General features: G+C 41.9%; 1 protein-coding gene across 1 annotated transcript; it reads right to left on the reverse strand.

Annotated features, from left to right (window-relative positions):
• Positions 1 to 11671: 11671 nt before the first annotated feature.
• Positions 11672 to 26221, reverse strand: FAM124B (family with sequence similarity 124 member B). Its single transcript, XM_059928818.1, has 2 exons — positions 25157 to 26221; positions 11672 to 14454 (listed from the first exon to the last, which is right to left on the reverse strand). Exons 1-2 carry the CDS (start codon positions 25886 to 25888, stop codon positions 13804 to 13806), a joined length of 1383 nt encoding a protein of 460 aa, XP_059784801.1. The 5' UTR covers positions 25889 to 26221; the 3' UTR covers positions 11672 to 13803.
• Positions 26222 to 26451: the final 230 nt, after the last annotated feature.

Raw genomic sequence — 26451 nt, forward strand, 5'->3', positions numbered from 1 at the left:
AAAAAACGTAAAAAACACAAACAGGTGGAGGCTAAACAATACGTTACTAAATAACAAAGAAATCAGCAAAGAAATCAAAGAGGAAATCTAAAAATACCTAGAGACAAATGACAACAAAAACACGATGATCCAAAACCTGTGGGATGCAGCAAAAGCAGTTCTAAGAGGGAAGTTTATAGCAAAACAACCCTACCTCAAGAAACAAGAAAAATCTCAAATAAATAATCTAACCTTACACCTAAAGGAACTAGAGAAAGAAGAACAAAAAAAAAACCCAAAGTTAGTAGAAGGAAATAAATCATAAAGATCAGAGCAGAAATAAATGAAATAGAAACAAAGAAAACAATAGCAAAGATCAATAAAACTAAAAGCTGGTTCTTTGAGAAGATAAACAAAATTGATAAACCTTTAGCCAGATTCATCAAGAAAAAGAGGGAGAGGACTCAAATCAATAAAATTAGAAATGAAAAAGGAGAAGTTACAACGGACACTGCAGAAATACAAAGCAACATAAGAGACTACTAGAAGCAACTCTATGCCAATAAAATGGACAACCTGGAAGAAATGGACAAATTCTTAGAAATGTATCACATTCCAAAACTGAACCAGGAAGAAATAGAAAATATGAACAGACCAATCACAAGCACTGAAATTGAAACTGTGATGAAAAATCTTCCAACAAACAAAAGTCCAGGACCAGATGGCTTCACAGGTGAATTCTATCAAACATTTAGAGACGAGCTAACACCCATCCCATCCATCTCAAATTCTTCCAAAAAATTGCAGAGGAAGGAACACTCTCAAACTCATTCTACAAGGCCACCATCACCCTGATACCAAAACCAGACTGAGATACTACAAAAAAAAGAAAATTACAGATGATGAATATCACTGATGAATATAGATGCAAAAATGCTCAATAAAATACTAGCAAACAGAATCCAACAACACATTAAAAGGATCATACACAATGATCAAGTGGGATTTATCCCAGGGATGCAAGGATTCGGCAATATACGCAAATCAATCAATGTGATACACCATATTAACAAATTGAAGAATAAAAACCATATGATCATCTCAGTAGATGGAGAAAAAGCTTTTGACAAAATTCAACACCTATTTATGATAAAAACTCTCCAGAGAGTGGGCATAGAGGGAACCAACCTCAACATAATAAAGGCCATAAATGACAAACCCACAGCAAACATCATTCTCAATGGTAAAAAACTGAAAGCATTTCCTCTAAGATCAGGAACAAGACAAAGATGCCACTCTCGCCACTATTATTCAAATAGTTTTGGAAGTTTTAGCCACGGCAATCAGAGAAGACAAAGAAATAAAAGGAATACAAACTGGAAAAGAAGTAAAACTGTCACTGTTTGCAGATGACATGATATTATACATAGATCATCCAAAAGATGCCACCAGAAAACTGCTAGAGCTAATTCAATGAATCTGGTAAAGTTGCAGGACACAGAATTAATGCACAGAAATCTCTTGCATTCCTATACACTAACAATGAAAGATCAGAAAGAGAAATTAAGGAAACAATCCCATTCACCTTTGCAACAAAGAGAATAAAATACCTAGGAATAAACCTACCTAAGGAGGTAAAAGACCTGTACTCAGAAAACTATAAGACACTGATGAAAGAAATCAAAGATGACACAAACAGATGGAGAAATATACCATGTTCTTGGATTGGAAGAATCAATATTGTGAAAAGGACTATACTACCCAAAGAATCTACAGATTCAATGCAAGCCCTATCAAATTACCAATGGCATTTTTTACAGAACTAGAACAAAATATCTTAAAATTTGTATGGAGACACAAAAGACCCTGAAGAGCCAAAGCAATTTTGAGGGAAAAAAACGGAGCTGGAGGAATCAGACTCCCTGACTTCAGACTATATTATAAAGCTACAGTCATCAAGACAATATAGTACTGGCACAAAAACAGAAATATAGATCAATGGAACAGGATAGAAAGCTCAGAGATAAACCCACGCACCTATGGTCAACTAATCTATGACAAAGGAGGCAAGGATATACAATGGAGAAAGCACAGTCTTGTCAATAAGTGGTGCTGGGAAAACTGGACAGCTACATGTAAAAGAATGAAATTAGAACACTCCCTAACACCATACACAAAAATAAACTCAAAATGGATTAAAGACCTAAATGTAAGACCGGACATTCTAAAACTCTAAGAGGAAAACATAGGAGGAACACTCTTTGACATAAATCACAGTAAGATCTTATTGACCCACCTCCTAGAGTAATGGAAATAAAAACAAAAATAAACAAATGGGACCTAATGAAACTTAAAGGCTTTTGCACAGCAAAGGAAACTATAAACAAGACGAAAAGACAACCCTCAGAATGGGAGAAAATATCTGCAAACAAATCAAGGACAAAGGATTAATGTCCAAAATATATAAACAGCTCATGCAGCTCAATATTAGAAAAACAAACAACCCAATTAAAAAATGGGCAGAAGACCCAAATAGACATTTCTCCAATGAAGACATACAGATGGCCGAGAGGCACATGAAAAGCTGATCAACATCACTAATTATTGGAGAAATGCAAATCAAAACTACAATGAGGCATCACCTTACACCAGTTAGAATGGGTATCATCAGAAAATCTACAAACAACAGATGCTGGAGAGGGTGTGGAGAAAAGGGAACCCTCTTGCACTGTTGGCAGGAATGTAAATTGACAGCCACTATGGAGAACAGTATGGAGGTTCCTTAAAAAACTAAAAATAGAATTACCATATGATCCAGCAATCCCACTACTGGGCATATACCCAGAGAAAACCATAATTCAAAAAGATACATGCACCCCAATGTTCATTGCAGCACTGTTTACAATAGCCAGGTCATGGAAGCAACCTAAATGCCCATCGACAGACGAATGGATAAAGAAGATGTGGTACATATATACAATGGAATATTACTCAGCCATAAAAAGGAATGAAATTGGGTCATTTGTTGAGACGTGGATGGACCTAGAGACTGTCATACAGAGTGAAGTAAGTCAGAAAGAGAAAAACAAATATCATATATTAACACATACATGTGGAACCTAGAAAAATGGTACAGATGAACTGGTTTACAAGGCAGAAATGGAGACACAGATGTAGAGAACAAACATATGGACACCAAGGGGGGGAAAGCGGGGGGGGGATTAATTGGGAGATTGGGATTGACATATATACACTAATATGTATAAAATAGATAAGTAATAAGAACCTGCTGTATAAAAATTAAATACAATTAAAAAAAAAAAAAGGAGGCAAATGCTCACTAATTATGTATCTCCTGAATCGGCTCTCAATCTGCTTTTTTTCCTTAGGAGTCCTGTGTTAAGTTTTGTACGGCAACATCTACAGCAAGGCCGTTATGTTTTTATGGTTTTGCACTTGGGGAACATTTTTGTGGTGTCTGCAGGGCCCTCCTAAAGCTTGCTCATTTAACACGGCAATGTACAAAGTAATTGAAGCCTGCTTCTCTGGTGTACACTGACTACTTTCCTCAAAAATATGAGAGCTTTTCTCTCATGAGAAAACTGCAAGAATCAATTTCAATCCCTCGACTCCCAAACCAGGGAAATATTTCCTAAGTGTCTAGTCTTCTGCTGCTTGGTGGTAGGAGCTCAAGAAAGACTTATTGAGAGGCTGGTTGGAAACCCTCCACATACACACTGTGGTCACACACAAACCCTCAAAGCTGTGGGGCATAATTGCCATCGCTTAATGATCACGTGTCTGTAAAGCATCTCTATAGAAATTACCCCGTTAATACCTCTTCCCAGTAGGTGTTTTAGTCTGACGAGGCAGCTGCTCGGGTGGCAAAGCATGTTAATTATGACTTTTTTAAACAATTAGATTTAAGGCAGTCAAAAACAAGATTTAGCCTCCTACTTTTCAACCTATTGGAAGCGGTTTAGTGTCCATCTGAAGCCTGCCTTTCATGCCTCACTTGTTCAGGGCTGAGTTAAGGAAATAAAAATTGAGGAAGGTAACTGACTTGACAAAGGAGAGTTAGACCACAAAAAAATACTTAAAGGCTCTGAGCACACATGGCCCAATGATTGCTGACTTAATCTGTAATTTGAGATGAGACAAATATTGGGACGAAGGGGAAGAGCCAAAATTATTTACAGCTGGACAGGCAATTATAATAAAACTAAACCTCTGCAATATGTATTTCTATGTGTCTTTATCTACTATTAACTCCTAGGGCAGCATCTAGCACAATAGTTGGCACATAAATTCCGTTGCTCTGAATTAAAGGGCAGAAGTGATCGCCCAGAATTATAAAAAATGGGCCTCAGAGAGTATGTATTAAAATGGGGGACCGAACCTAGAGGGGTGGGATAGGGAGGGTGGGAGGGAGGGAGACGCAAGAGGGAAGAGATATGGGGACATATATATATGTATAACTGATTCACTTTGTTATAAAGCAGAAACTAACACACCATTGTAAAGCAATTATACTCCAATAAAGATGTTAAAAATAATAATAATAAATAAATAATAAAAAATAAAATAAAATAAAATGGGGGACCGAGATCCATGCGTAACCCAACACTAATGCAGTGAGTTAGTAGCTCACTAAATACACTGATGACGTGCTAATTGGACACAACCCAAGGAAATCAACTCTTTCATTCCTTTATTCAATCAAGCACTCACTGAGTGTCTTCTCTGGTTCAGGCACTGTTTTAGGCCTTATAAATACAGTTATAAAGGTGACAGGCAGGTCCTAACTCTGTTGGAGGTTATATTTGTGTGTGTGTGTGAGAGAGAGACAGAGAGAGAGAGAGAGAGAGAAAGAGAGAGAGATAGAGAGAGAGTAGGGTGGGCTAAGGGAGAGTAACAGACAATACAAATAAATAACTAAACCAGAAAATTATAAGCCATATAATTATAAGGGTCTATAGTGGGTTGAATGGTGGCCCCACAAAAGTTATGTCCCTTTCCTAACTCCCAGAACCTGTAAATGTGACCTTATTTGGAAAAAGGGACTTTGCAGATGTAATTAAGTTAAAGATCTTGAGATGAAATCATCCTGAATTATTGGGAGCGGATGACCTAAATCCAATACCAAGTGTCACTGTAAGAGACAGAGAGAGACATAAGGAGAGAAGAAGGTGACTTTGGAAATGGAGTCAGAGATTAGAGTTTCTCAACCGCAGCCAAGGAACGCCTGGAGAAGCTGGAAGAGGCAGGGGAGGATTCTCCACCTCGGCCTCCAGAGGGAGTGTGGCCCCACCTTGATTTCTGACACCTGGCCTCCAGAGCTGTGAGGGAATAACTTCTGTTGTTTTGCACCATGACGTTTACGGTGTATTTGTTACAACAACTCTAGAAAACTAATACAGCTTTTAAAGAAAACAACATGGGCTGATGGAGGCCGGATACTGGAAGGTCTCATGCTGTCAAAAGTATGCTCTTTGCAAGGAAGAGGAGACCAGGAGCTGCATCCAGGGTCCCCCACACAAGTACCACGCAGAATGTGCTCTTCCTTGGTTCCCAGCTGCAGTTGTGGCCAGGAGTGGACCTCTGCTTCCGTTGCCAGCCAACATCTCTTCTCACTTTTTCTGATTAATAAAAAGTCCCTTTCTTGTGTGGACCCACATGTTGTTCAAGTGGGTCTGACTCCCTCCCTGTGTCCCTCCAAATCTCATTCACACAAACAGACAAAGGCACAGCGTCACCAATCAGAGAACCCCATCATCTGGGCACAGTGATTGGTCCAGGAACGGACATGTGACTCAGGCCAGGACAATCAGAGAATTTTTCTCTGGAACTCTGAGAAAAGACTTCCTGTCTCCACTAAGGGGCGCCGCTGGTGGAATGTGACGCTGGGGCTGTGGTTACCTGATGCAGGCTTTCAGTTAAATGACCCTGTAGCTTTCCTTCTTTCCCCCCTTTTGTTTAAATTAGTTCTCAGTCTCTCTTGCTTGTAAATGAAAGGGCTCTAGGTTGAGGCCCTGTCCTGGTGAGCTAGGCCAGACCACCTGTAGCACATAGGGTTCCTTCCGTCTTCCCTGGACAAAAGTCTAGAGGCCGACCTACTTCTCAGAAGGGACCCTGCTCCCACTCTCTGCATCGCGTCCTGCTTCCTTCTTAGTCTGCTAAAGGGGAGGGGGCGGGCCTTCTCACTGTCAGGCCGTGAAGAAGAAAGAAGCAATCCAAAAGGAAAAGAATCAAAGCCAGGGGAACTTCAAAGAGATACTGAACCCCCAGACGACCGGTTTTTAACATCTTTGTTTATCCCTTTGAAAATGCAATTCCCTAACAATGTGCCCCAATTTTGTACTTGGCCCGAACCCCAATCAGTGTTTCACTCTGTATCAGTCTCAGTTATTTGGTGCAAGAACAGAACTGATTGTAGCCGACGCAAGCTGAGACCGGATTTATCAGAAGGCTGGAGAACTGGCTCAGAAAATGCAAAAGAACAAAAGGAGAATGAATCACAACCAAAAGCAGGCCCCTGGACCAGTGCGGGGTAAGGGCTCCAAAGCCAAAGACTGACATCGCTTCTCCCTGGGACTGCTGCCGCCGGCTCCCCCGACCCTAAAGGAGTTTTCCCACATCAAGACTCCAGGGGAGAACACCTGATTGGCCTCGTGAAGACGTCACGAGGGTACGCGGGGATGGAAAGTGTTTCAGGTGGGCTCTGCCTCCTGCTGATACTCCTATGGGGAAATTTCCTGAACATAAATTAATTTTAAAATATCTGTAATACGTTGTGCTCTCTCCGGCTGAAGCAGAGGGGAAAAACTTGGAGACGCCCCCGCAGTCATTGGATAGTGTCACAACAGTGCCCTCTAGTGACAGACTAATGATAGGGTGAAAAACAAGGTAAGTATTGATGTTTACACACCCCACTAACAACGTCCTGCTGAAATTCAGTCACCCTTAGTTTCGTGATTTAGACCATTGCACAAAGCAAGAGAAAATTCCAAGATGCAAATGCTAAACTGTGAAAGGGATATAAAAAGGACTGTGACTTATAATAGATGTTAGGTTGCCTCAACCACAGTCTACACTCATGGGAATTCAAACAGCCCTCGTGATGAGAACAACAGTGTCAATTTTTTTTTTTTTAAATATCAATTCAATATATGATAGAAGGGACATACTGAAAGCAAAGGGCAAATGAGGTTTTTTTGGTTTTTGTTTTTGACCAGGATTCTTTATTTATTTATGGCTGTGTTGGGTTTTCGTTTCTGTGCGAGGGCTTTCTCTAGTTGCGGCAAGTGGGAGCCACTCTTCATCGCGGTGCGCGGGCCTCTCATTATCGCGGCCTCTCTTGTTGCGGAGCACAGGCTCCAGACGCGCAGGCTCAGTAATTGTGGCTCACGGGCCTAGCTGCTCTGCGGCATGTGGGATCTTCCCAGAACAGGGCTTGAACCCGTGTCCCCTGCATTGGCAGGCAGATTCTCAACCACTGCGCCACCAGGGAAGCCCCAGTGTCATTTTTGCTGTGACTGTCCAGTGTGGCTACTTCCTTGAAGATAAAACCGGCTCCTTTGGAAGTGAGGCTCACTGGCCAAGGTGCAGGGAGTCTGGACAAGCTCCCAGAGTTAAAGGCAGAAGGTTTGGGGTATCTGAGGGTCCGCTTCCCTGGGGTCTAGCACACAGGACACACTTGTGGAATGGATGGAGGAGGCCAGACCTTTGATAGAGCACAGCAGCACCAACAACGAAGGAAATGTACAGGGATGCTCATACACTAAAGAGGAGCGGGGGAGATAAGGAGGGAGGTTCTGTCCACTGTCATAGGTCTGCAGTCAACAGATAGAGGAGGAGAAGTACACACCCAATAAATGGAGGAAATGCTGGTGAAGAGGGGCTGCCCAGAGTCAACATGGCCCTAGGACCTAGGCAGGAAGGAAATGGTTTATCTCTATGGTGGAACGGATGTGTCCGCCCAAATTCAAATGTAGAAGCCCTAATCCCCACTGTGGAGGTGGGGACTTTGGCAGGTAATTAGGTCATGAGGGTGAAGGCCTCATGAATGTGATTAGTGCCCTTATAAGAGACATGAGAAATAAGTCAAGGGGATGTTTTGTACAGCAGGGTGTCTATAGTTAATAATACTATATTGCATATATGAAAGCTGCTGAGAGTGAATCTTAAAAGTCCTCATCACAAGAAAAAAACTGTGTGGTGACAGAATTTAACTAGACTTATTGTGGTGATCATTCTGCAATGCGTACAAATATGGAATCATTATGTTGTATACCTGAAACTAATATAGTGTTATATGTCAATTATACCTCAATTTTTAAAATATCAGAGACATGAGAGGGTTCTCTCCCTTTCTCTCTGGGCGCCACAAGAGGACACAGAGAAAACGTGGCTGGTGCAAGACTGGAAGAGAGCTCCCACCAGAAATGGGCCATGTTGGCACCTTGATCTTGGGCTTCCCAGCCTCCAGAGCTGTGAGAAGTAAATGTCTGTTGTTTAAGCCACACAGTCTATGGCAGCCCCAGAAAACTAAGACAATCTCTTGTCTCTGGCTTCTAGAGAATGGAAGCCTCATAGGTGTTCCCAACCCTTGCTGTGCATTCACTGAACAGTATACGTGTAAAAGCACCTACTCTGGTCCTAGGACTGCAACAGGGACTGGTGCCTGGGCTGCTTTAATAGGATGCCATCGAGTCAAGTCCCTCCTGACAGTGGACTTAATTTAAGACCTAAAGGACAAAAAGGGGTCCACCAGGGCAGGTCTGGGGCATGCTGGAGGAGCGACAAGGAAACCTGGGTGGCATGCCAGTTGTTGGGGCACAAGGTGTGGAGGCAGGGTGGCACCGTGTGGAAGTGGAGGTCTCCCTTCTTGCACCCCCTTCGGGGAGCAGGACAGTAGCGTGGTTAAGGGTGTAGATGCCAGCCTGACAGCCCAGATTCTAATCCTAACTGAGCCGCTTTGTCATTGTGCCATTCCTGATTAGGCTCTAGACCTCTCTGTGCCTCAGTTTTCTCATCTGTAAAATGGGGGTCATTGTAGCACTGACCTCACAGGATTGGTGTAAAGATGGAAATACTTAAGTAAGAAATGCCCACCTAGGAAGGGGGTTCTCAGGTCAGCCATCATCAACTCAGATTTAGTATTATCGTCCTTCTTTACAATTACTGTTCTTAAAAGAAACACCTCAGAATCATCTCTGGCACAAATGGAATCTGCAAATAGAATACATTGCTCATGCTAAGCAGAGACCTAGTTATGTCTTCGGTAGTTCAGATGGATTCTCTGGAATAACTAGACTTTTGCAATGATGTTTTTGAAATGAAGTTTAGCAGGCTTGAGTTCTTAATAACATAAATCCTAATTACGTGCTCTCTGGGGCCATAAGCTCCTTTTGTTTTCCTATCACAAATTACAGACAATATTTTAAATTGCTAATTGTAAGAAATGCTCAGGAAACATCTCAAACCTCAGAGAAAGGTTGGACAGGTGTGAAAGGAAGGAGAAAGCTGTGGGGAAGAGAGACCAGCTCGTTTCTAAGTGATGTGGGTTGAGCAGTCCCAGAGCAGAATCCCAACAATTAATTGGAATGTAGCGAGAATTTCCTCAGAGAAGGAGCAAATCTTCTTTCTGATCCTCTCAGAGCTTAGCCAAGGGGGCCCCTCAGAAGTTGCAGCTACAGTTCAACCCCTTGAGGAATCTTGGGAGATGCTGCAAAGACAAAGTATTTTAAACAAAGTGAAGAATGAAGAGAGTATCAAATTCATACACACACACAGAGGAAGAGAGAGAAGGAAGAGAAAAGAAGGAAAGAAAAGAAAAAGGAATGAAAATGGAGGGGAATGGGGAAAGAAGGAAGAGAAAAAAGGGGGGGAAAAACCCACACACCCTGGCTTGGAGAAGACTCAAGAAAGGCAGACAGGGTTAAATTATCCCAGGAATTTCTAAGTTTTATAGCAAGGAGATGAAACTTAGGAGTTTCCAATCAACAGAAAATGGGTGTGTGCTCATGGCCCCATTCTTCTCTCTCCTCTCATCTTCCCCTTTCTCCATCTTTCTCTGGGAGGGAAAGAAGGGGTTCTCACCTCCTCCCACTCTTGCCTCCATCCCCCTCTGTGCTATCAGCACCTCCCATGTGTAACTGCGTTGTTGGTAGAGCGGTGGAAAGACCAGCGTCACCACCACAAAATCCCATTGTAATAGGGAAGAACAAACCTCACTCCATGTTAGATCTGTTTCTTTTACCTTAACCTTTGTATTCTATTGCTTTTGCTACAACTTAATCACTGTAAAGGGATATTGCCTATAGCTTAAGTGTACATAAAGGCCCATCTCTGGGAACCCTGTCTCTCATGCCTGAATATTAAACTAAAATACCACTGTTCAGTTCACAGGAAACATCCTGACCAGGCTCACCTATGAATGGCTGTAGGAAGGAAGAAATTAACACCTCCCCTCCGAGTCTGGCCGGAGCCAGGAAATATTTGCAACAACTTATCACCTTTTTTACTTTACCTTCTCACCCCACCCTGCTTTGTTCTATAAAAGAAACTAGCATCCAAAACCCCAGCAAGATGGTTCTTTGGGACACCTGTCCACCATCATCTCAGTCTGCTGACTTTCTGAATAAAGTCGCTATTCTTTGCCCCAGCAACGTCTCAATTTCTTGGCCTTTCATGAAGCGAGCAGTACAAGCTTGGACTCGGTAACACCATCAGAGCTGAGGGCAGATGGGGTATAGCTGAGGCACCTGCGCCACTTCCCTTTGTAAATCAATCTGTGTCCCTCTCCTTCCCTCTCAGCCTGCAAATCCCCTGCTCTACTTCCCCTAAGAGACAAATACATTTGCAAGTTTGCAAATGTTACCATTTCTATTAATGCTTAGCAATATCCAATTAATGCTTGCAAAAAATGTGAACTACTATTAAGGTTAAAAATAGCCAAACAACTGTAATGCAACTTAGTTTTAATATACCTATAAAAAATATAAAATTATCTGATCATCAGGAGTCACTTGTGATACATTTTACATTTCAAAAAATGCAGTACAGGGCTTCCTGGTGGTAGAGTGGTTGAGAATCCGCCTGCCAGTGCAGGGGACACGGGTTCAATCCCTGGTCTGGGAAGATCCCGCATGCCACGGAGCGGCTAAGCCTGGGCACCACAACTACTGAGCCTGCGCTCTAGAGCCCACGAGCCACAACTACTGAGCCCACGTGCCACAACTACTGAAGCCTGCGTGCCTAGAGCCCATGCTCCACAACAAGAGAAGCCACCACAATGAGAAGCCCGTGAACCACAACGAAGAGTAGCCCCCGCTCGCCGCAACCAGAGAAAAGCCCGCGTGCAGCAATGAAGACCCAATGCAGCCAGAAACAATAAATAAATAAAATAGAATAATAAAATAAATAAATTTTCTAAAATACAGTATAAGTAAGTAGAGTCTGGATAATTTGACAATTTGGATTAAACTAGAACTAGTTAATATGTTTGTCCCTGTTATATGTAAAATCTCTTTTGAACTTTAGGGTTTATTTGATCCTTTCTATCTGTAATTTTCCTCCTAGATGTGTAAACATAAATGACACACATGGTAAAAATCTTAGAGAGTTGGATTTCTTTTTTTTAATTGTAGCATTGCTTTCACTAAAAGTTGTTTCAAAAAAAATCCTTTGTTGTTAAGACATTTTAAAAATGTGAGCCTGAAGGACCATTTGTGATTATAATATCTTACATATTTACTGTGTTTAACAATATCCAAATGCTTTCATATGCATAATCTTGATTTTCCTAACAACCTTGGTACAGAAGATAAGGCAACAGAAGATCAAAGAGTTTAAGGTCACATATAAATAGTAAATTTTAAACTGAGACCAAAATCTGGTCCTCTCTCACATAGCCCACTGGCATTTCCATCCCATCATGCTGTAAATTGGATTCCTATAGTGAGTAGGAGGATACAATAGAGTACATTTTAAGAGTACACTCTTATTTTACAAGTCAATTTTGTAAGTTACTCATTCAAATTCCTCAATATTCTTTATGCTTTCCATGTACTTATATTCCTACCTATGTATTATGTTAAAGGAATTAGATAACCTCAAAAAAGTCGGAAAGAAACTTCAGAACCGCCTGCTGTGCTTTTCAAAGCAGCTCAGTAGTTCAACTTAAATAAGACTTTCATTTTTTTTAAACTCTTATTATAGAAAACCATACCAAAAGTAAGTTCTTCATTCCACATTCTAAGATCTAACTTTAATCTGAGGGAAAGAAAGAAAATGGGGATAAGAATATACTGATAGTATAAGGACAAAAATCCGTTAAGAAGTCGTGTCTTTGTCCATTTGCAGCTGTCTTCCATTTCTATTCTTTTAGGGGGACAGAGCACACAAACTCAGTCCAGTCTCGCTGCCATAAGATTCATGCTTAAGCCTGAACTCATCCTTCTCTCCAATTAGGTATACTCAGTATAGGGGTCTCCAAAAGATCCAGCTAAATCAGCACTTATAGTCACATAACATCTGTTCTGGAAAATGAAGTTCTTGGAGTCAAATAACCTTATAAATTAACTGAAACACACAGACCTCAGATTTTTAAAAAATGTGTGTATAGACCCAACCAAATAATACATCATATGAGCAACTAAGAATTTGTCCATTATGATTATAATTGCAATTCATAATATGCCCAATCTCCATCCACAGGTTGTGAATTCTTATCACAGCCTGTGCAGCAAGTGTGGTAATCAGCTGTGGAAAAGTTTCCCAGAGAAATAAGTTTGAACTTCCACCTGTTCTTAAGAATTGATAGAATGGATTTGTGATACAGTGAAACCATAAATAAGTTTTTGGTTTGATGGCCACAGAATGTATGTGTACCATATACCAATGTCTTATTCAAAGGTAGGTATTCATACACTGTGTTGCACGAATGGATGTATAAATGAATGAATAAATGAATGAGTATTGCAAAGGAATTCAGGAATTTGAACATGGCCAAAAAAACCCAAGTCCTGCTCCAGTGACCCAACCAATGCAATCTTGCTGCCACACTCAGTGGAGATCTCGAATCATCCAATCACATTCCACTCCTCTCTGCTTAATTATATGAACCACGGGCCCCACTGGAGTAGTGCGGAAACAAACAAGCAATGGAGGAGCCGGAAAACCCTAGAGCCTAGCTTTCATTTTTAACTTGATTTTTTTGGTTTCCAGGGTTGCTGCTCATTAAACAGGAAAAAAAGAGAAATGTTTGTAATGTTCAAAACACTTTGCGTGTTAACTCATTCCAGATGCAAACAACTTTAAAGGCAAAAATCACTAGAGGTGAGTGGTGAACAGGGCCTAGTTACCAAATGAGGTCACATAAAAATTAAAAAACACTAAAGAATAAATAGCCCATGCTGCCCGGGGAGATAAGCAATGCAACGCAAGTAAAAATTAAAACCAAATTACAGACTCTAATCAGCATTGCATAACACATCCAACTTATTTGCATACAATGCAATTATCCTGATAGGTACTGAACTCAACACACCCAGCTGTGTTAGTGTGTCTCCAAGGACGTGAGGCATTGGGCTTTTTCCTTATGCGTTGGCTGTGTTCCCTTATGACCATGATGGCAAATAAACAACCACTCACCAGCACTGCTAGACTTTGAACATTTGAAATAAAAGCGATACAGATCTGTGCATGGCTAGCATTTAGGGCCCCTCAGATGAACAAGAAACAGGCTGATTCTGGGTCAGTGCTCCATTTCTAGAACATTCTATTTGATTTTGTGTTTTAGAAAAGCACAGTTGTTTTATGCTATATAAAGAATTCTTCTGCTTCTTTTTCTTCACCCTGGGCTGGCAGAGGAAGGGGGCATTTTGAGATTGTCGTCCTGGTACAAAGGTCCCTTTGGCCAGCAAGTGACAGAGGATGAATGCTTTCCTTAAAGATTCTGTTGTTTTTGGAAGCAGCTGCCCCTAAGGAAGAGGTTGACAAGCAGGATGGTGGCTGGTGGGTCCAAAGATCCCTTGGAAATCTGCTCAGAAAAGATTGCCTGGGTCCAGAGCTGACCACGGTGCATCCTGTGTCAACATTCGTCTCTGCCTCTTGCTTCTCAAAGCTGTTTTCCCGTCTGAGGACCTTTATTCTGGCCCCGGGTTCGAGGTGGAGAGAAGGCAGAGGCAGCTGGGAGTCCGTAGCTGGGCTGCTGGGCTGGGCTGAGCGGCCAGGGCTTTTCCACGAAGTGCCACTAGCGCTGTCTGACGCTGTCCGCCCACCAGGCTCAGGCCGCTCCACGGAACCCACCTTGAACCTCCTGCCCCGGCTCCTTCGGCTTCTCGGCTCTAGGGTCCTAATCGCAGAGACAGGGGTCAGCCTGGAGCCCTGGGGGAGCGTGTCAGCTCCCGAGGTGCCATTCAGAAAGGCAAGCTCACCATTCCTAACACCAAGTCCTGGATTCAACTGGACCTGTGGGACAAGGAGAAGAGGAACAGGTGTAACCGATGTTTTCCATTAACTAAGTGTCAAGAACAGACTACGTCCTATTCAGCCTTCTGCCATGCTGTGCCCATAGCAGACTTTCAATAAAGTCAGTTGAACTGAATAAAAGTGACAAGTACAATCCTTCAAAGGGATGAGTTGCCACCTTTGCCTCCTGGAAGGTCATTTGACATTATATTCTACCTTTTTTTTTTTTTTTTTGATCCAATGAAGTCTTTTTCTTCTGGAAATGGAAAACTGGCATGGCTAGTTCCATATTCAGAAATCATTCAGGGTTGATATTAGACTGTCCAATCTAGAGGAGCCTCCTTGTCATTAATTTTTACTTGAGCTCTGGTAGTATTTTGCAAGACTGACCTTTCTCCTTTACATATGAAGACTTCTTCTCCTTAACCTTCTATGTCAACACGTTCTTCTGGATTTTCTCCTTCCTTTCCATCCACCCCTTCTCAGGGTCCACTGAAGGAGCCTCTTCCCCTGTCAATCTGTGACAGGAGGTAGTTCTTCAGTGCTAAGCGGGCCATCTTCTTTTCTCACTTTACACACTCTCCCAGCCAACCTCGTTGAATCCCCTGCCTTCAATTATTATCTAAATGATGAAGGCTTCTGAAAGTCTAATTATAGTTCAGATCTGTCTCTTAAGCTTCATACCTACCTATCCAACTGTCTTCCAGGCACAAGGTCCTAAAACTCAACATGTCCCAAATTGAGCTCATCCCCCTCCTCACCCTAAATCTGTTCTGCTTACTCTTTTCCCTGTCTTAGAACCTGGCATGGTTTGCCCCACATTAACCAAGCAAGAGCATCATTTTCCCTTCTCTATCCCTCATGTCACCGATTCCCATGGACTCTTTCTCCCAAAGATCTCTCAGATCTTCCTGTCTCTCCATGTCCACTGCCATTAACCCTAGGCAGGCTGTCATCAACTCTAGTCTGAATTACTGCAACAGCCATCCGAAGGGACACCCCATGGATGCCCTTTCCTCCCTCTAATCCATTCTCCACTCCACTACCAGAGGAGCTTTGAAAACAGTTTTGATCATGTCACCCTCCTACTTCAAGTGGCTTCCTACTCTTCTTAAGAAAAAATCTAAGCCCTTTAGTATGGGCTCCCACACCCTTCACAGTCTGTCCCTTCTTACTCCAGCTTAATTCGCCACCTCTTCCACTTGCCAAAGTTGAAATCTGTTCAATTCTTTGGACATTATTTGCTCTTTCTTAATGCCAGTGTTTGTTTATATTATTTCCTTTGTCTGGGATGTGTCACCTCTGACCCTTCATACCTGTTGTTAACTCCAAGCTTACACATCATTTCCTCTTAGAAGCCTTCTCCATGTCACTGAAGCTGAGTTAGGTACCCCTAAATATTGGCTCTGCCACTAATTAGTTTTGAGACTTTAGACAAGTTACCTAATTTTTCTGTGCCTCGGTTTCCTCATCTATAAAAGGAGATCATAGTAAGTAGCAATGTCAAAGAGTTGTTGAGAAGATTAAATGATAACAGGGCCTGGAAATAGTAGTGCTAAACATAAGTTGGCTATTATCATCATCACAAATATTATTACTAGCTGTCCTGGCAGCCTGTACTTTCCATATCATTGTAGTTACCACAGTATTTTGCACCTGTTTGCTCACTTCTCTATATCTTCTTCTAGACTTTGCCAGCTGGAAGTGCCGGGATTGTATACACCTTCTTCATCATTGTATCTCCAGTACCTAGCACAATGCCTAACACATGGTAAGTAATCACTAGATGTCTGTTGGATAAATAAATAAAGCTTAATGCCTAACAAACTATAAATTATTTGCATATAGAAATGTATGGCCCCTAATTATTAGCCATTAGGTAGATACAAAGTCTTACTAAGAAACTGCCAAAGGACATTCATCCTGTGGATGGCCATTTCTGCAGTCTTTTTTAAGAGATAGAATATCAACTTTTCCTTTTTTAAGAGAAGTCCTTAGACGATATGGCAGAAGAAAGCACAAGATTATTAATGTAGAAATGCAGGTGTGTGCAGTTGGAGTGAAGAATTTCCAGGAGAAACATAATGCCAAGTGGTTGAGATAAATCTCTTGAGAGAGAATAAAGCTCCTCTTGCCAAAAAAGCAATTGAAATGCATTTGTAGGAATTCTGATCATTTAGAGCCCATCTTTCTAAGAAATATTTGTAAAATGTTACAAATTGAGAGGTAGGTGTTTTTGAGTTTCAGGGAACATTAGTAATTATCTTGATGAACAGGAAGATCATTTGTCATTCATTTGGCTCTAAACACTTGAGAAATAAGAGAATATACATCACTGAAACATGATTAAGCTGTTAAGGGGCAGACTGACATCATGAAGGGAAAATAATATTGTCTTTTACTAAAAGTGATTCCAAGAGATAGCAAAAGAGGATTTCTCCTACATTGAAAAAAAAAGATTGCATGGGAACAAATTATATAGATAATAAGAAACCCCAAAATAATGCCAAACTTGCTTACTTAAGAGTTGAATCTAGTCTCTTCCAATTAACTGATCTTTTGAAAGGTACTTATTTTAATTTATTAACCAAAACCAATGATGTTAACCCACCATCCTATAGCAGCAGCAACCTTCTGAGCCATGCTTACAAGGATTCCTTCAGGGCAGCATAAAGCAAAGTACTGAGTGAGAGCGGGCGTGTAGGGTTGGAAGTGTGTGTGTGTGTGTGTGTGTGTGTGTCTGTGTGTGTGTGTGTCTGTGTGTGTCTGTGTGGAGTATGAAGAATGGGGAGGAAATGAGGAGAGGAACAAAGTGGGAGGAATAGAGTCTGAATGAGTGCCTCTGAGAGACTCAGAAATGAGAAAGGAACCCAGAAATGCTATAGAAGAAGCAAATGAATTACTTCACGAGAGACTATCTTCTTTTATTTTAAATGGCTAATAAAGAACATCAAGATGATCTTAGCTAAAGGTCTGTTGATAAAATGAAGAGAAATATATGTTTGCTTTTGCCAAACTAGCTTCTGGAATATTTACTATTCTGAAGAGAAACTTATTTCCTGACAACAGGCAGTTAATCAATCAACAAATGGTTCAGAAGCAGCTGTCTGTCTGGTACTCTACCAGACATAAACATTTACAATAAAATACTGAAAAGAGATGGCAAGTCATAAAGTCCCAAATTATATGGTACAAGAATGAGGAAATCTATAATCAGTTGTGTGTTACAAAGTTTCGGTGTAAAATGTTCTAGTTAAGAATGCGCTTACAGCAGGTTTCACAGAGGAGGTGGTGCTTGCACAGAGTCTTAAAGGATAGACAAGTGAAGAGGAAGAGAAAGACATCTCTGGACAAGGAACAGCTCAGGCAGTATATAAAGGCAGATATCCATAAAATGGAATATTATTCAGCCTGTAAAAGAAGGAAATTCTAACACATGCTACAACATAGATGAACCTTGAAAATATTATGCTGAGTGAAGTAAGTCAGACCCAGAAGGACAAACATTGTATGATACCAGTTATATGAGGTCCCTAGAATATGCAAATTTATAGGGACAGAAATTAGAGGTTACCAGGGACAGGCAGTTGTGGAGTTATTGTTTAATGGGTACAGGGTTTCTGTTTGGGGTGATGAAAATGTTCTGGAAATAGATAGTGATGATGATGAAGTACAGTGTAAATGTACTATTAAGTACCATTAGGCACTGAATTCTACACTCAAAATGGTTAAAGTGATACATTTTTATGTTATGTATATTTTACGACAAAAAAATACATGGGTGCGGGAGTGAGCCTAGAGGTCTGGAAAGAAGGTTGGAATAACCAGAGAAGGAGGCAGCAAAGGAAACATGCGGGGGGGCCTGATTATGAAGAGACTTGAAATTCGGACAAGTGAGTTTTAATTTTATTTGCTAACTTTTGCTATTGAGCTGACAAGGAACATAAATCCAGCCATCATTTAAAAATGTATTCAACAGTCCTGTGCAGGATAAAGCAGATGCCTGGAGCCAGGGTGAAGAGTCAGAATGTTGTAATAACAATGCACATTTGAAGTTAAGTGGGTTTAAGTAAGGAAAGAGAAAAAAAGAAATGGCTCCAAAGGAAAACTAGAACAATTTAGGGGGGGGCTGTCTGAATGTGGGTCTTCCGAAAAGAGAGGCTTTAAAAAAGACATGTTTCAAAACCTGTGCAAATGGGAGGGTGACCAGAGCTGGAGAAATTGGGGGCAGGGCTGCAGAGGATGACTTTGGTTTTGTTTGGACTGAATTTGAGATGAGGAGACGTTATGTTTAAATGGTCTTACAGGGAGTTGAAAAAGCCAAAAGCTCAAGAGATAGAGGAGATGAAAATACAGGAGTAAGTTGAACAAAGATGACAACTAAATGCCCAGGATGGGCTTTATTTCTTAATCTTAGGGAAACCTTAAACTTAGGACAGTGGTTCTCAACTGGGAGAAATTTCACCCCCCAGAGGGCATTTGATAATGTCTGGAGACATTTCCTGTTGTCACAACTGAAGGGAAGCAGAGTCGGTTCTAGTATCTAATGGTAGCACGGAGGATGCACTAAATATCCTATAATGTGTAAGACATCTCCCCCACGGCAAAGAATTATCTAGTCCAAAATGTCAATAGTGCCGAGGTTGAGAAAACCTGATTTAGGGGCAAAAAGAGTTGAAACTTTGAAAAAAATGTCCAAGTGATAGAGAGATAGGATAAATCCTTTAATTAGAAGATCCGAGTTATGGAAGCTCACAGAGATAGAGAGATAGGATAAATCCTTTAATTAGAAGATCCAAGTTATGGAAGCTCACAGAGATAGAGAGATAGGATAAATCCTTTAATTAGAAGATCCGAGTTATGGAAGCTCACAGAGGAGAAACTTTCAAGCAAGGAGTGGTCAGCATTTGTCAATACTGCTGACCCTGACCTCAGGCACTGGTGGCCTTAGAGAGAGCAACAAGTCTTCTAGCATCTGTATGAGAGGTGAGGACACAGGGCAAACAGCAGCCCCCAAGACTGGAGAGACATACGAATGAATACGGGGAGTCATGGCTTTCCGGAAAAGAGGATCAAAAGTGGAAACCACTGCAGGAACCGGGACGGGGCAAGGAAAACCTGAACTGTAATTGGCAAATAGCTGGAGGCTTAGTGTGGACAATTCTGAGAGTTAAAAACTCCAGGGGACCCAGTCCCAGGGGAGCCCCCCCAGTTTTGTGAGATTTACCTCCAGGAGCGTGACTAGACTCTCACAATAAACATCAGAGAAAAATCCCCTTGTGCTTCCGGAAAGAGAAGGAGAAAAGGAACCTTTTTTTTTAATTGAAGTATAGTTGACTTACAATGTTGTGTTAGTTTCTAGTGTACAGCAAAGTGATTCAGATCTTTTTCAGATTCTTTTCCATTATAGTTTACAACAAGATATTGAATATAGCTCCCTGTGCTATACAATACGTCCTTGTTGTTTATCTATTTTATATATAGTAGTTTGTATCTGCTAATCCTAAGCCCCTAATTTATCCCTCTCCCCTGCTCTTCCCCTTTGGTAACCGTAAGTTCTTCTATGTCTGTAATTCTGTTTCTGTTTTGTAAGTAAGTTCATATGTATTATCTTTTTAGTTTCCACATATAAGTGATGTCCTATGATATCTGTCTTTCTCTGACTTACTTCACTTAGTATGATCATCTCTAGGTGAAAAGGGACCATTTTTAAATACTCCAGAGCGCTCTGTTCTTAAAAGGCCTTCTCTCAGGGGAAACTAGTTAACCAGAGCCTAACATGCTGTGTATTATCAGAGCCTAACTGACCTGGGTGAAGAGAAATACCCAACTCCAGCTTTCTGTAGCCTTCCATGTGAGAGAAGGGAAGTACTCAACTCCAGCCCACTCTAGCCATTCTCGCCCACCTAAGCAAGGAGGGAAAAAAAAAAATTAAACACTTGTGAAATTCACAGTTCAAGGCATAGACTCACTAAGACAGAGACCTAATTATAGAATGCTTCCCCTCCCCCAACTCCTTACTACCACATTAGTAAAGGCTTATTTACAGCAGTTCCTATACCTGCTACATCATGCCTGGCTATTAGGAAAAAATTACAAGGCATTACAAAAGGTAAAAAGCACAATTTGAAGAGACACAGCAAGTATCAGAAGCAGACATGGCAGGGATGTTGGAATTATCAGACCAGTAATTTAAAATAACTCTGATTAATATGCTAAGGACTCTAATGGATAAAGTAAATGGCATGCAAGAACAGATGACAATGTGAAAAGAGAGATGGAAATCCTAAAAGAAGAACCAAAAAGATAAAAAAAACAACAACACTGTAACAGAAATAAAGAATGCCTTTGATGGGCTTATTTGCAGACTAAACACAGCTGAGGAAAGAATCTCTGAGCTAGAGGACATATCAATAGAATCCTTGAAAAAGAAAAGCAGAGAGAAAAAAAAAAAGCGTGAAAAAAAAACCAAACAGAACAGACTATCTAAAGACGAAGGGACAACTAAAAAAGGAGTGGTAGACAAATAATGAGAGTACCAGAAGAAGAGAAAGAGAATGGAATAGAAGAAATGTTTGAAACAATAATGACTGAGAATTTCCCCAAACTTATGTCAGACACCAAACCGCAGACGCATCCACTAAGGACTGAGACAGCAGAACGAAAACTGCCAAGTGGAGAATAGGGTAGCCCAAGGTATGCATTTAATAAACACTTGGTGGTTGAATAAACATTTGACATACCTGCTTATGTATTCAGACATTCATTCATTTACTGAGCATCTACTAGGTACCCTAATATCAATCTCATCAAAAATACACATCCTAGGCTCTAAGAAGCATCAGACAGTGTGCGCTGACAGGAGGTTATGTGGGAAAAGACATGGAGAGACAGCTAGCAGCCTTCTTACACAGACAATAATTGCGCTACAGTTTCTACTTTACAAAGCACCTCCATGTATACTCTCCTTTTTGATCCTCATAATGCAAATTGTACATGTCAGTACCATTCAGTGGCTCTGTCAGTGACTGCTGATTACAGTCAGAATAAGACAGAAGCTACTTGGCAAAGCTTTTGCTCATTCACACAAGAATGGATTTGCCTACCATGTGCCAGATGCTGTTCTAGGTACTGGGAGTATAAGAGTGGACCAAATATATAAACAGCTCATGCAGCTCAATATTAAAGAAACAAACACCCCAATCCAAAAATGGGCAGAAGACCTAAATAGACATTTCTCCAAAGAAGATATACAGATGGCCAAGAAGCACATGAAAAGCTGCTCAACATCACTAATTATTAGAGAAATGCAAATCAAAACTACAATGAGGTATCACCTCACACCGATTAGAATGGGCATCATCAGAAAATCTACAAACAACAAATGCTGGAGAGGGTGTGGAGAAAAGGGAACACTCTTGCACTGTTGGTGGGAATGTAAATTGATACAGCCACTATGGAGAACAGTATGGAGGTTCCTTAAAAAACTAAAAACAGAATTACCATATGGTCCAGCAATCCCACTACTGGGCATATACCCTGAGAAAACCATAATTCAAAAAGACACATGAAAAAAAAAAAAAAAAAAGACACATGCACCCCAATGTTCACTGTAGCACTATTTACAATAGCCAGGTCATGGAAGCAACCTAAATGCCCATCGACAGATGAATGGATAAAATGTGGTACATATATACGATGGAATACTACTCAGTCATAAAAAGGAATGAAACTGGGTCATTTGTTGAGACGTGGATGGATCTAGAAACTGTCATACAGAGTGAAGTAAGTCAGAAAGAGAAAAACAAATATCGTATATTAACGCATGTATGTGGAACCTGGAAAAATGGTACAGATGAACCAGTTTTCAGGGCAGAAGTTGAGACACAGATGTAGAGAACAAACGTATGGACACCAAGGGGGGAAAGCCACGGGGGGGTGGGGTGGGGGGGGTGGTGTGATGAATTGGGCAATTGGGATTGACATGTATACACTGATGTGTATAAAATGGATGACTAATAAGAACCTGCTGTATAAAAAGTAAATAAAATAAAATTCAAAAATTAAAAAAAAAAAAGAGTGGACCGAAAAAGGTCCCTGTCCTCATGGTGCTTACCTCCAGTGGCTGAGCACGTGCCTGATGATGTGGCCTCTGCCCACCTGCCCATCCTCCTCCCCGCGACCCCCTCCCTTCTCTCCAGACACATGGAATCACAGGCGCTTTTCTGAACATGCCTGCTAAGCAAATGCTATTCCACACATTGTCACCCGCCATCTCCTCTGTTTGGAACACTTTCCTCCCTTCCCCATCTAGCTACTTCCTTCCGGGCCATCCAGCTCAGCCAGGCCCAGACATCACCTCTCCGGGAAGCTTTGCCCATCACCCTCATCGGGTCTAGCAACCCCCTCCTTTCCCCCCCACCTCACACACATGTCCATCCTGGAAGGGTTACACATGGGGAAGTTAACTTGTGATTATAGCTCTCCCTTAAATAGATATTGGTTTCTTTCTCTGGTGGACATTAGTCATTTTTGCCCCCCAGCATTTGTCCCCTCACGGATCTTCCTTGGGGACCCTTGTCCCCCGCCTCCATGAGTCCCAAGGGAGTCTGAGTCCACAAAAAAATCTCGGGATGCAGGGTAGCAGAGCCTCTGCCTCAGAACTAAGCTAATCCACCTCACCCCGTTCCCCTGAATGCAACGATTGGTCTAGAGAAGAGAATCGGATCCAAGTTGGTCCGATTGACGTGAAGTCCAGAAGTTCTGTTGGACCACTGTAGGGTGAGGAACTCAAAAGGATAGTCCTCAGAGCTGCTGGCAGCCAGCTGGTGACCACAAGGGCCTGTCTGAGGAAGTGGCGGAGCTGAGAGTCGGCTCCTAAGCCTGCCTCAGGACTCAGGCTACTTACTTACAAAAACCAATTCATTTACCGTCCCCTATCCTCTCTGCCCCCAAGCAAGTCTGGGCTGGGTTTTCTATCCTGAAAAATTCACCCCATTATAGGAGTGAAGTAGCTACAAGGTATTATCTTTTATAGTGTGTATTATAGCCAAGCCTTTGTATATGCTTTCTTCAGGGACTTTTATATGACACCAGAAACAGAAGTTTCCAGAAGATAATCGCCCATTTTGTTGGCAAAAGCCTAAACTCATCGACGTCTTGATCCAAAAAACTATTCTTCACTCCCCAAATTTGACTTAACTTTCCAAAGGAACTAAGCTGTATAAGCCGTGGTTCAGAAGTAAAAATGTCAGTTAGCCTCTGAAACAGAAATGTGTTCCCTGCTGCACACATATATTAAATTTTTGCTTGACAGTGAGGTTTAGATTCTGGAGATTAACTAAGGCTGAAGGAAAAACTTTAGATGCCTTGGAAATTAGTGGGTTATGTGACAGGCAGCTAACAGAAACAATGCCTGTCCACCTTATGTGAATGAGAAGGTAAATAATTTAGAGATCATTACATACACTATCAATATGACTCATATTTTATTAATGACTCAAAGCTGATGACAACAAAATTAATCAAAAGGAAAGATAATTCATCTTCTAGCCTGTTTTTACTTTATCCGATAGGCCTTAAAAGGGTTTCTGACCCTTTCTCACGGACAGAAATTTTGCTGTGAATATCATGTACACCTCCCTGCCTGCACACACTTACACACACACACTCACACATGCACCCAGCCCTGGACTGCAGTGGTCAACTGCAGTGGTCACTTCCTCTTGTGTCTTGGGCAAGTAACTATTCCCTCTACCCCTCAATTTTCCCTTCTGCAAAACTTCCTATGTTGTAAGAAGGACTGAATAAAACAATCAATGTGAAATACATACTCTAGGGCATAATATGAACAATAACAACTAAAATTGCATTCTAGGCACCATCTTAAGCACTTTATAAATGTCAGGTCATTTAGCATAGATAACAACCTGTACTCTAGGAAGATGCTAATATTACCCTCATTGAAGAACCCAAGGCTCAAAAATCACACAGCTACTAAGCAGCAAGGTTCAACTGCCACATAATCCTTCATAAGAAATGGCACATGGTAGCTATCACGATTGTGCTTGCTTTCAATAGGATGCCTACAGAAGAAGGCTTTAATTTTAAGATTTTATTTTGAAGGCTTCTAACTATATAACTTTATTTGGGGTAAAATTTGACAGTGATGCAAGATGCTTAAAAATTAAGTCAATAGGACGGCATACTTAACATCCCCAACCATAATTACAGCTTCAGCTTCCTTAGGTCCAGGTGGAAAGAACTAATGATATTTCTGGACCCAAAGAGTGGGCAAAGTATTTGTGTATAGTTGAGGAGCATGAATAAAGGAAAATCTGAGAAGTAGGGTGCTGCCTGATTCTACTGCAAACTACTTGTGCAAGTTACCAGCTCACAGAATCTGAACTTCCTTATCTGTCAGATGAAGGGATTTTATTAAATCAGTGCCTCTCAACCACGTTACAAGCTACATATTAGAATCATCCAAGGAGCTTTTAAAAAGATTACCCAAACCATTGTGCCCCCAAAGATTCTAATCTAACTGACCTGGGGTGCAGCCATGGCATGGGAATGTTTGAAAACTCCCCAGAGATTTTGGTGTGCAACCAAGGTTGAGAACCACGACATTAAATCATCTCTTGGATGTCAAATCCCACAGTTACATGTGCATCTAAAGATCACAGAGACCAAACAGAAATACCTGAAGGAGAATCTTGTTGCCATCATAGTCCTGTGTTTGCCACCGGGTATGGCTGATGGGGACACACGGATGGGGTAGAAGAGGCACTAACTGGCCAATCTCTTGAACCTTGAACTGCAACACTGAAGCCTCTTTGGGGTCCACCGACACTCCAGGGGGCAGCTGCTTCAGGGAGAGCTGCAGGGCAAAGGTCTCGGTGGAGTAGACCGCGAAGAAACAGAAGTTGCTCTTCTGCAAGGTGGCTTCCCTCTGCAGGATCATCTCATAGAGCCCGATGGCATCCTCGTAGTTATCAAAGCTGCAGTAGAGCGTCACTCTCAGGACCTCGGTGCCACAGTGCACCTGCCTCACGCCCCAGACGGGCATCTGGTTGTCCAGACTATAGAATTCCTGATTGGCGAGAATATAGGGGCACGGTCTTCCCTGCGCATTCTGGGTGGGGTAGCACTGCCACGGCCAATGCTGTAGGGAGTCAAGAACGCGAAACAGCCGCTCCTCTCCGAGGCTTTCATGCAGGAAGAGCAGAACAGACATCCCCGGGAAGCGGGACCGCTTGGAGTGGCATTTGTCATAGTATTTCACTGGACTGACCCGCTCAGACACCAGAAAGACACGGACCTCTGGGCAAATGCAGTCCAGGAGCTGGTCCAGGGTTTGCTGCAGAAGCGAGCCATGCCCGGAGTTGGCCAGGAGGTGGACAGTCATGGCCAGAGGCTCCCGCGTCTCGTCCATCGTGGATGCCGAGGATGACAAAGGATGCAAGCGAGCAGGGCCCACTGGTCCAGCTTCTGAAATGAATGGGGGGGGTTCCCACGTGCAGCCTTCAGCCCACCAGGAAGCCTTCAGGACTTCAGAGCCACGCCCTTACCCTGTGCTGCGGGTCGCCGCTGGCCACACTGTGAGAGAATCTCCGCAAATCAGGCACAACAGCTTTCAGGACACACCACAGCGGCAGGGTCGATGTCACCCAGCCGGTGCATAATGTAACCGCGTGTGTGGGGCTGCATTGGGCGCTCCCAGGGTTTCTGTTTGACCTAAAAACCTATAATCCTGAGAAACACCCGAGTGGGTGGTTCTTACGGACACTCAGTAAAGGAAATGACCAGGCAAAAAGGAACACGAGTCGGCTCTGTGAGGCTGATAGCAATCTGTTTAGTTGAAAAGACATCCATTTTATGGACCCACAATGGGCTGTGATTTCCTCCTTACCTCCTCCCTCCCTGTTTATAGTAAGCCACCTGAATACAATGACTGCTTTAAAACAATTCTCAAAACTTGTCTCTTTGCCAGGAATT

This window comes from Balaenoptera ricei, chromosome 7 (genome assembly GCF_028023285.1).
Source record: "Balaenoptera ricei isolate mBalRic1 chromosome 7, mBalRic1.hap2, whole genome shotgun sequence".
Lineage (NCBI taxonomy): Eukaryota > Metazoa > Chordata > Mammalia > Artiodactyla > Balaenopteridae > Balaenoptera > Balaenoptera ricei.

Excerpts from the sequence above, each read along its gene's own strand:
- FAM124B (XM_059928818.1), bottom strand. The coding sequence starts at position 25,888 with ATGGACGAGACGCGGGAGCCTCTGGCCATGACTGTCCACCTCCTGGCC. Across the intron at positions 14,455-25,156 it reads GCAACAAGATTCTCCTTCAG|GTCCAGTTGAATCCAGGACT; the intron begins GTATTTCTGTTT and ends CTTGTCCCACAG.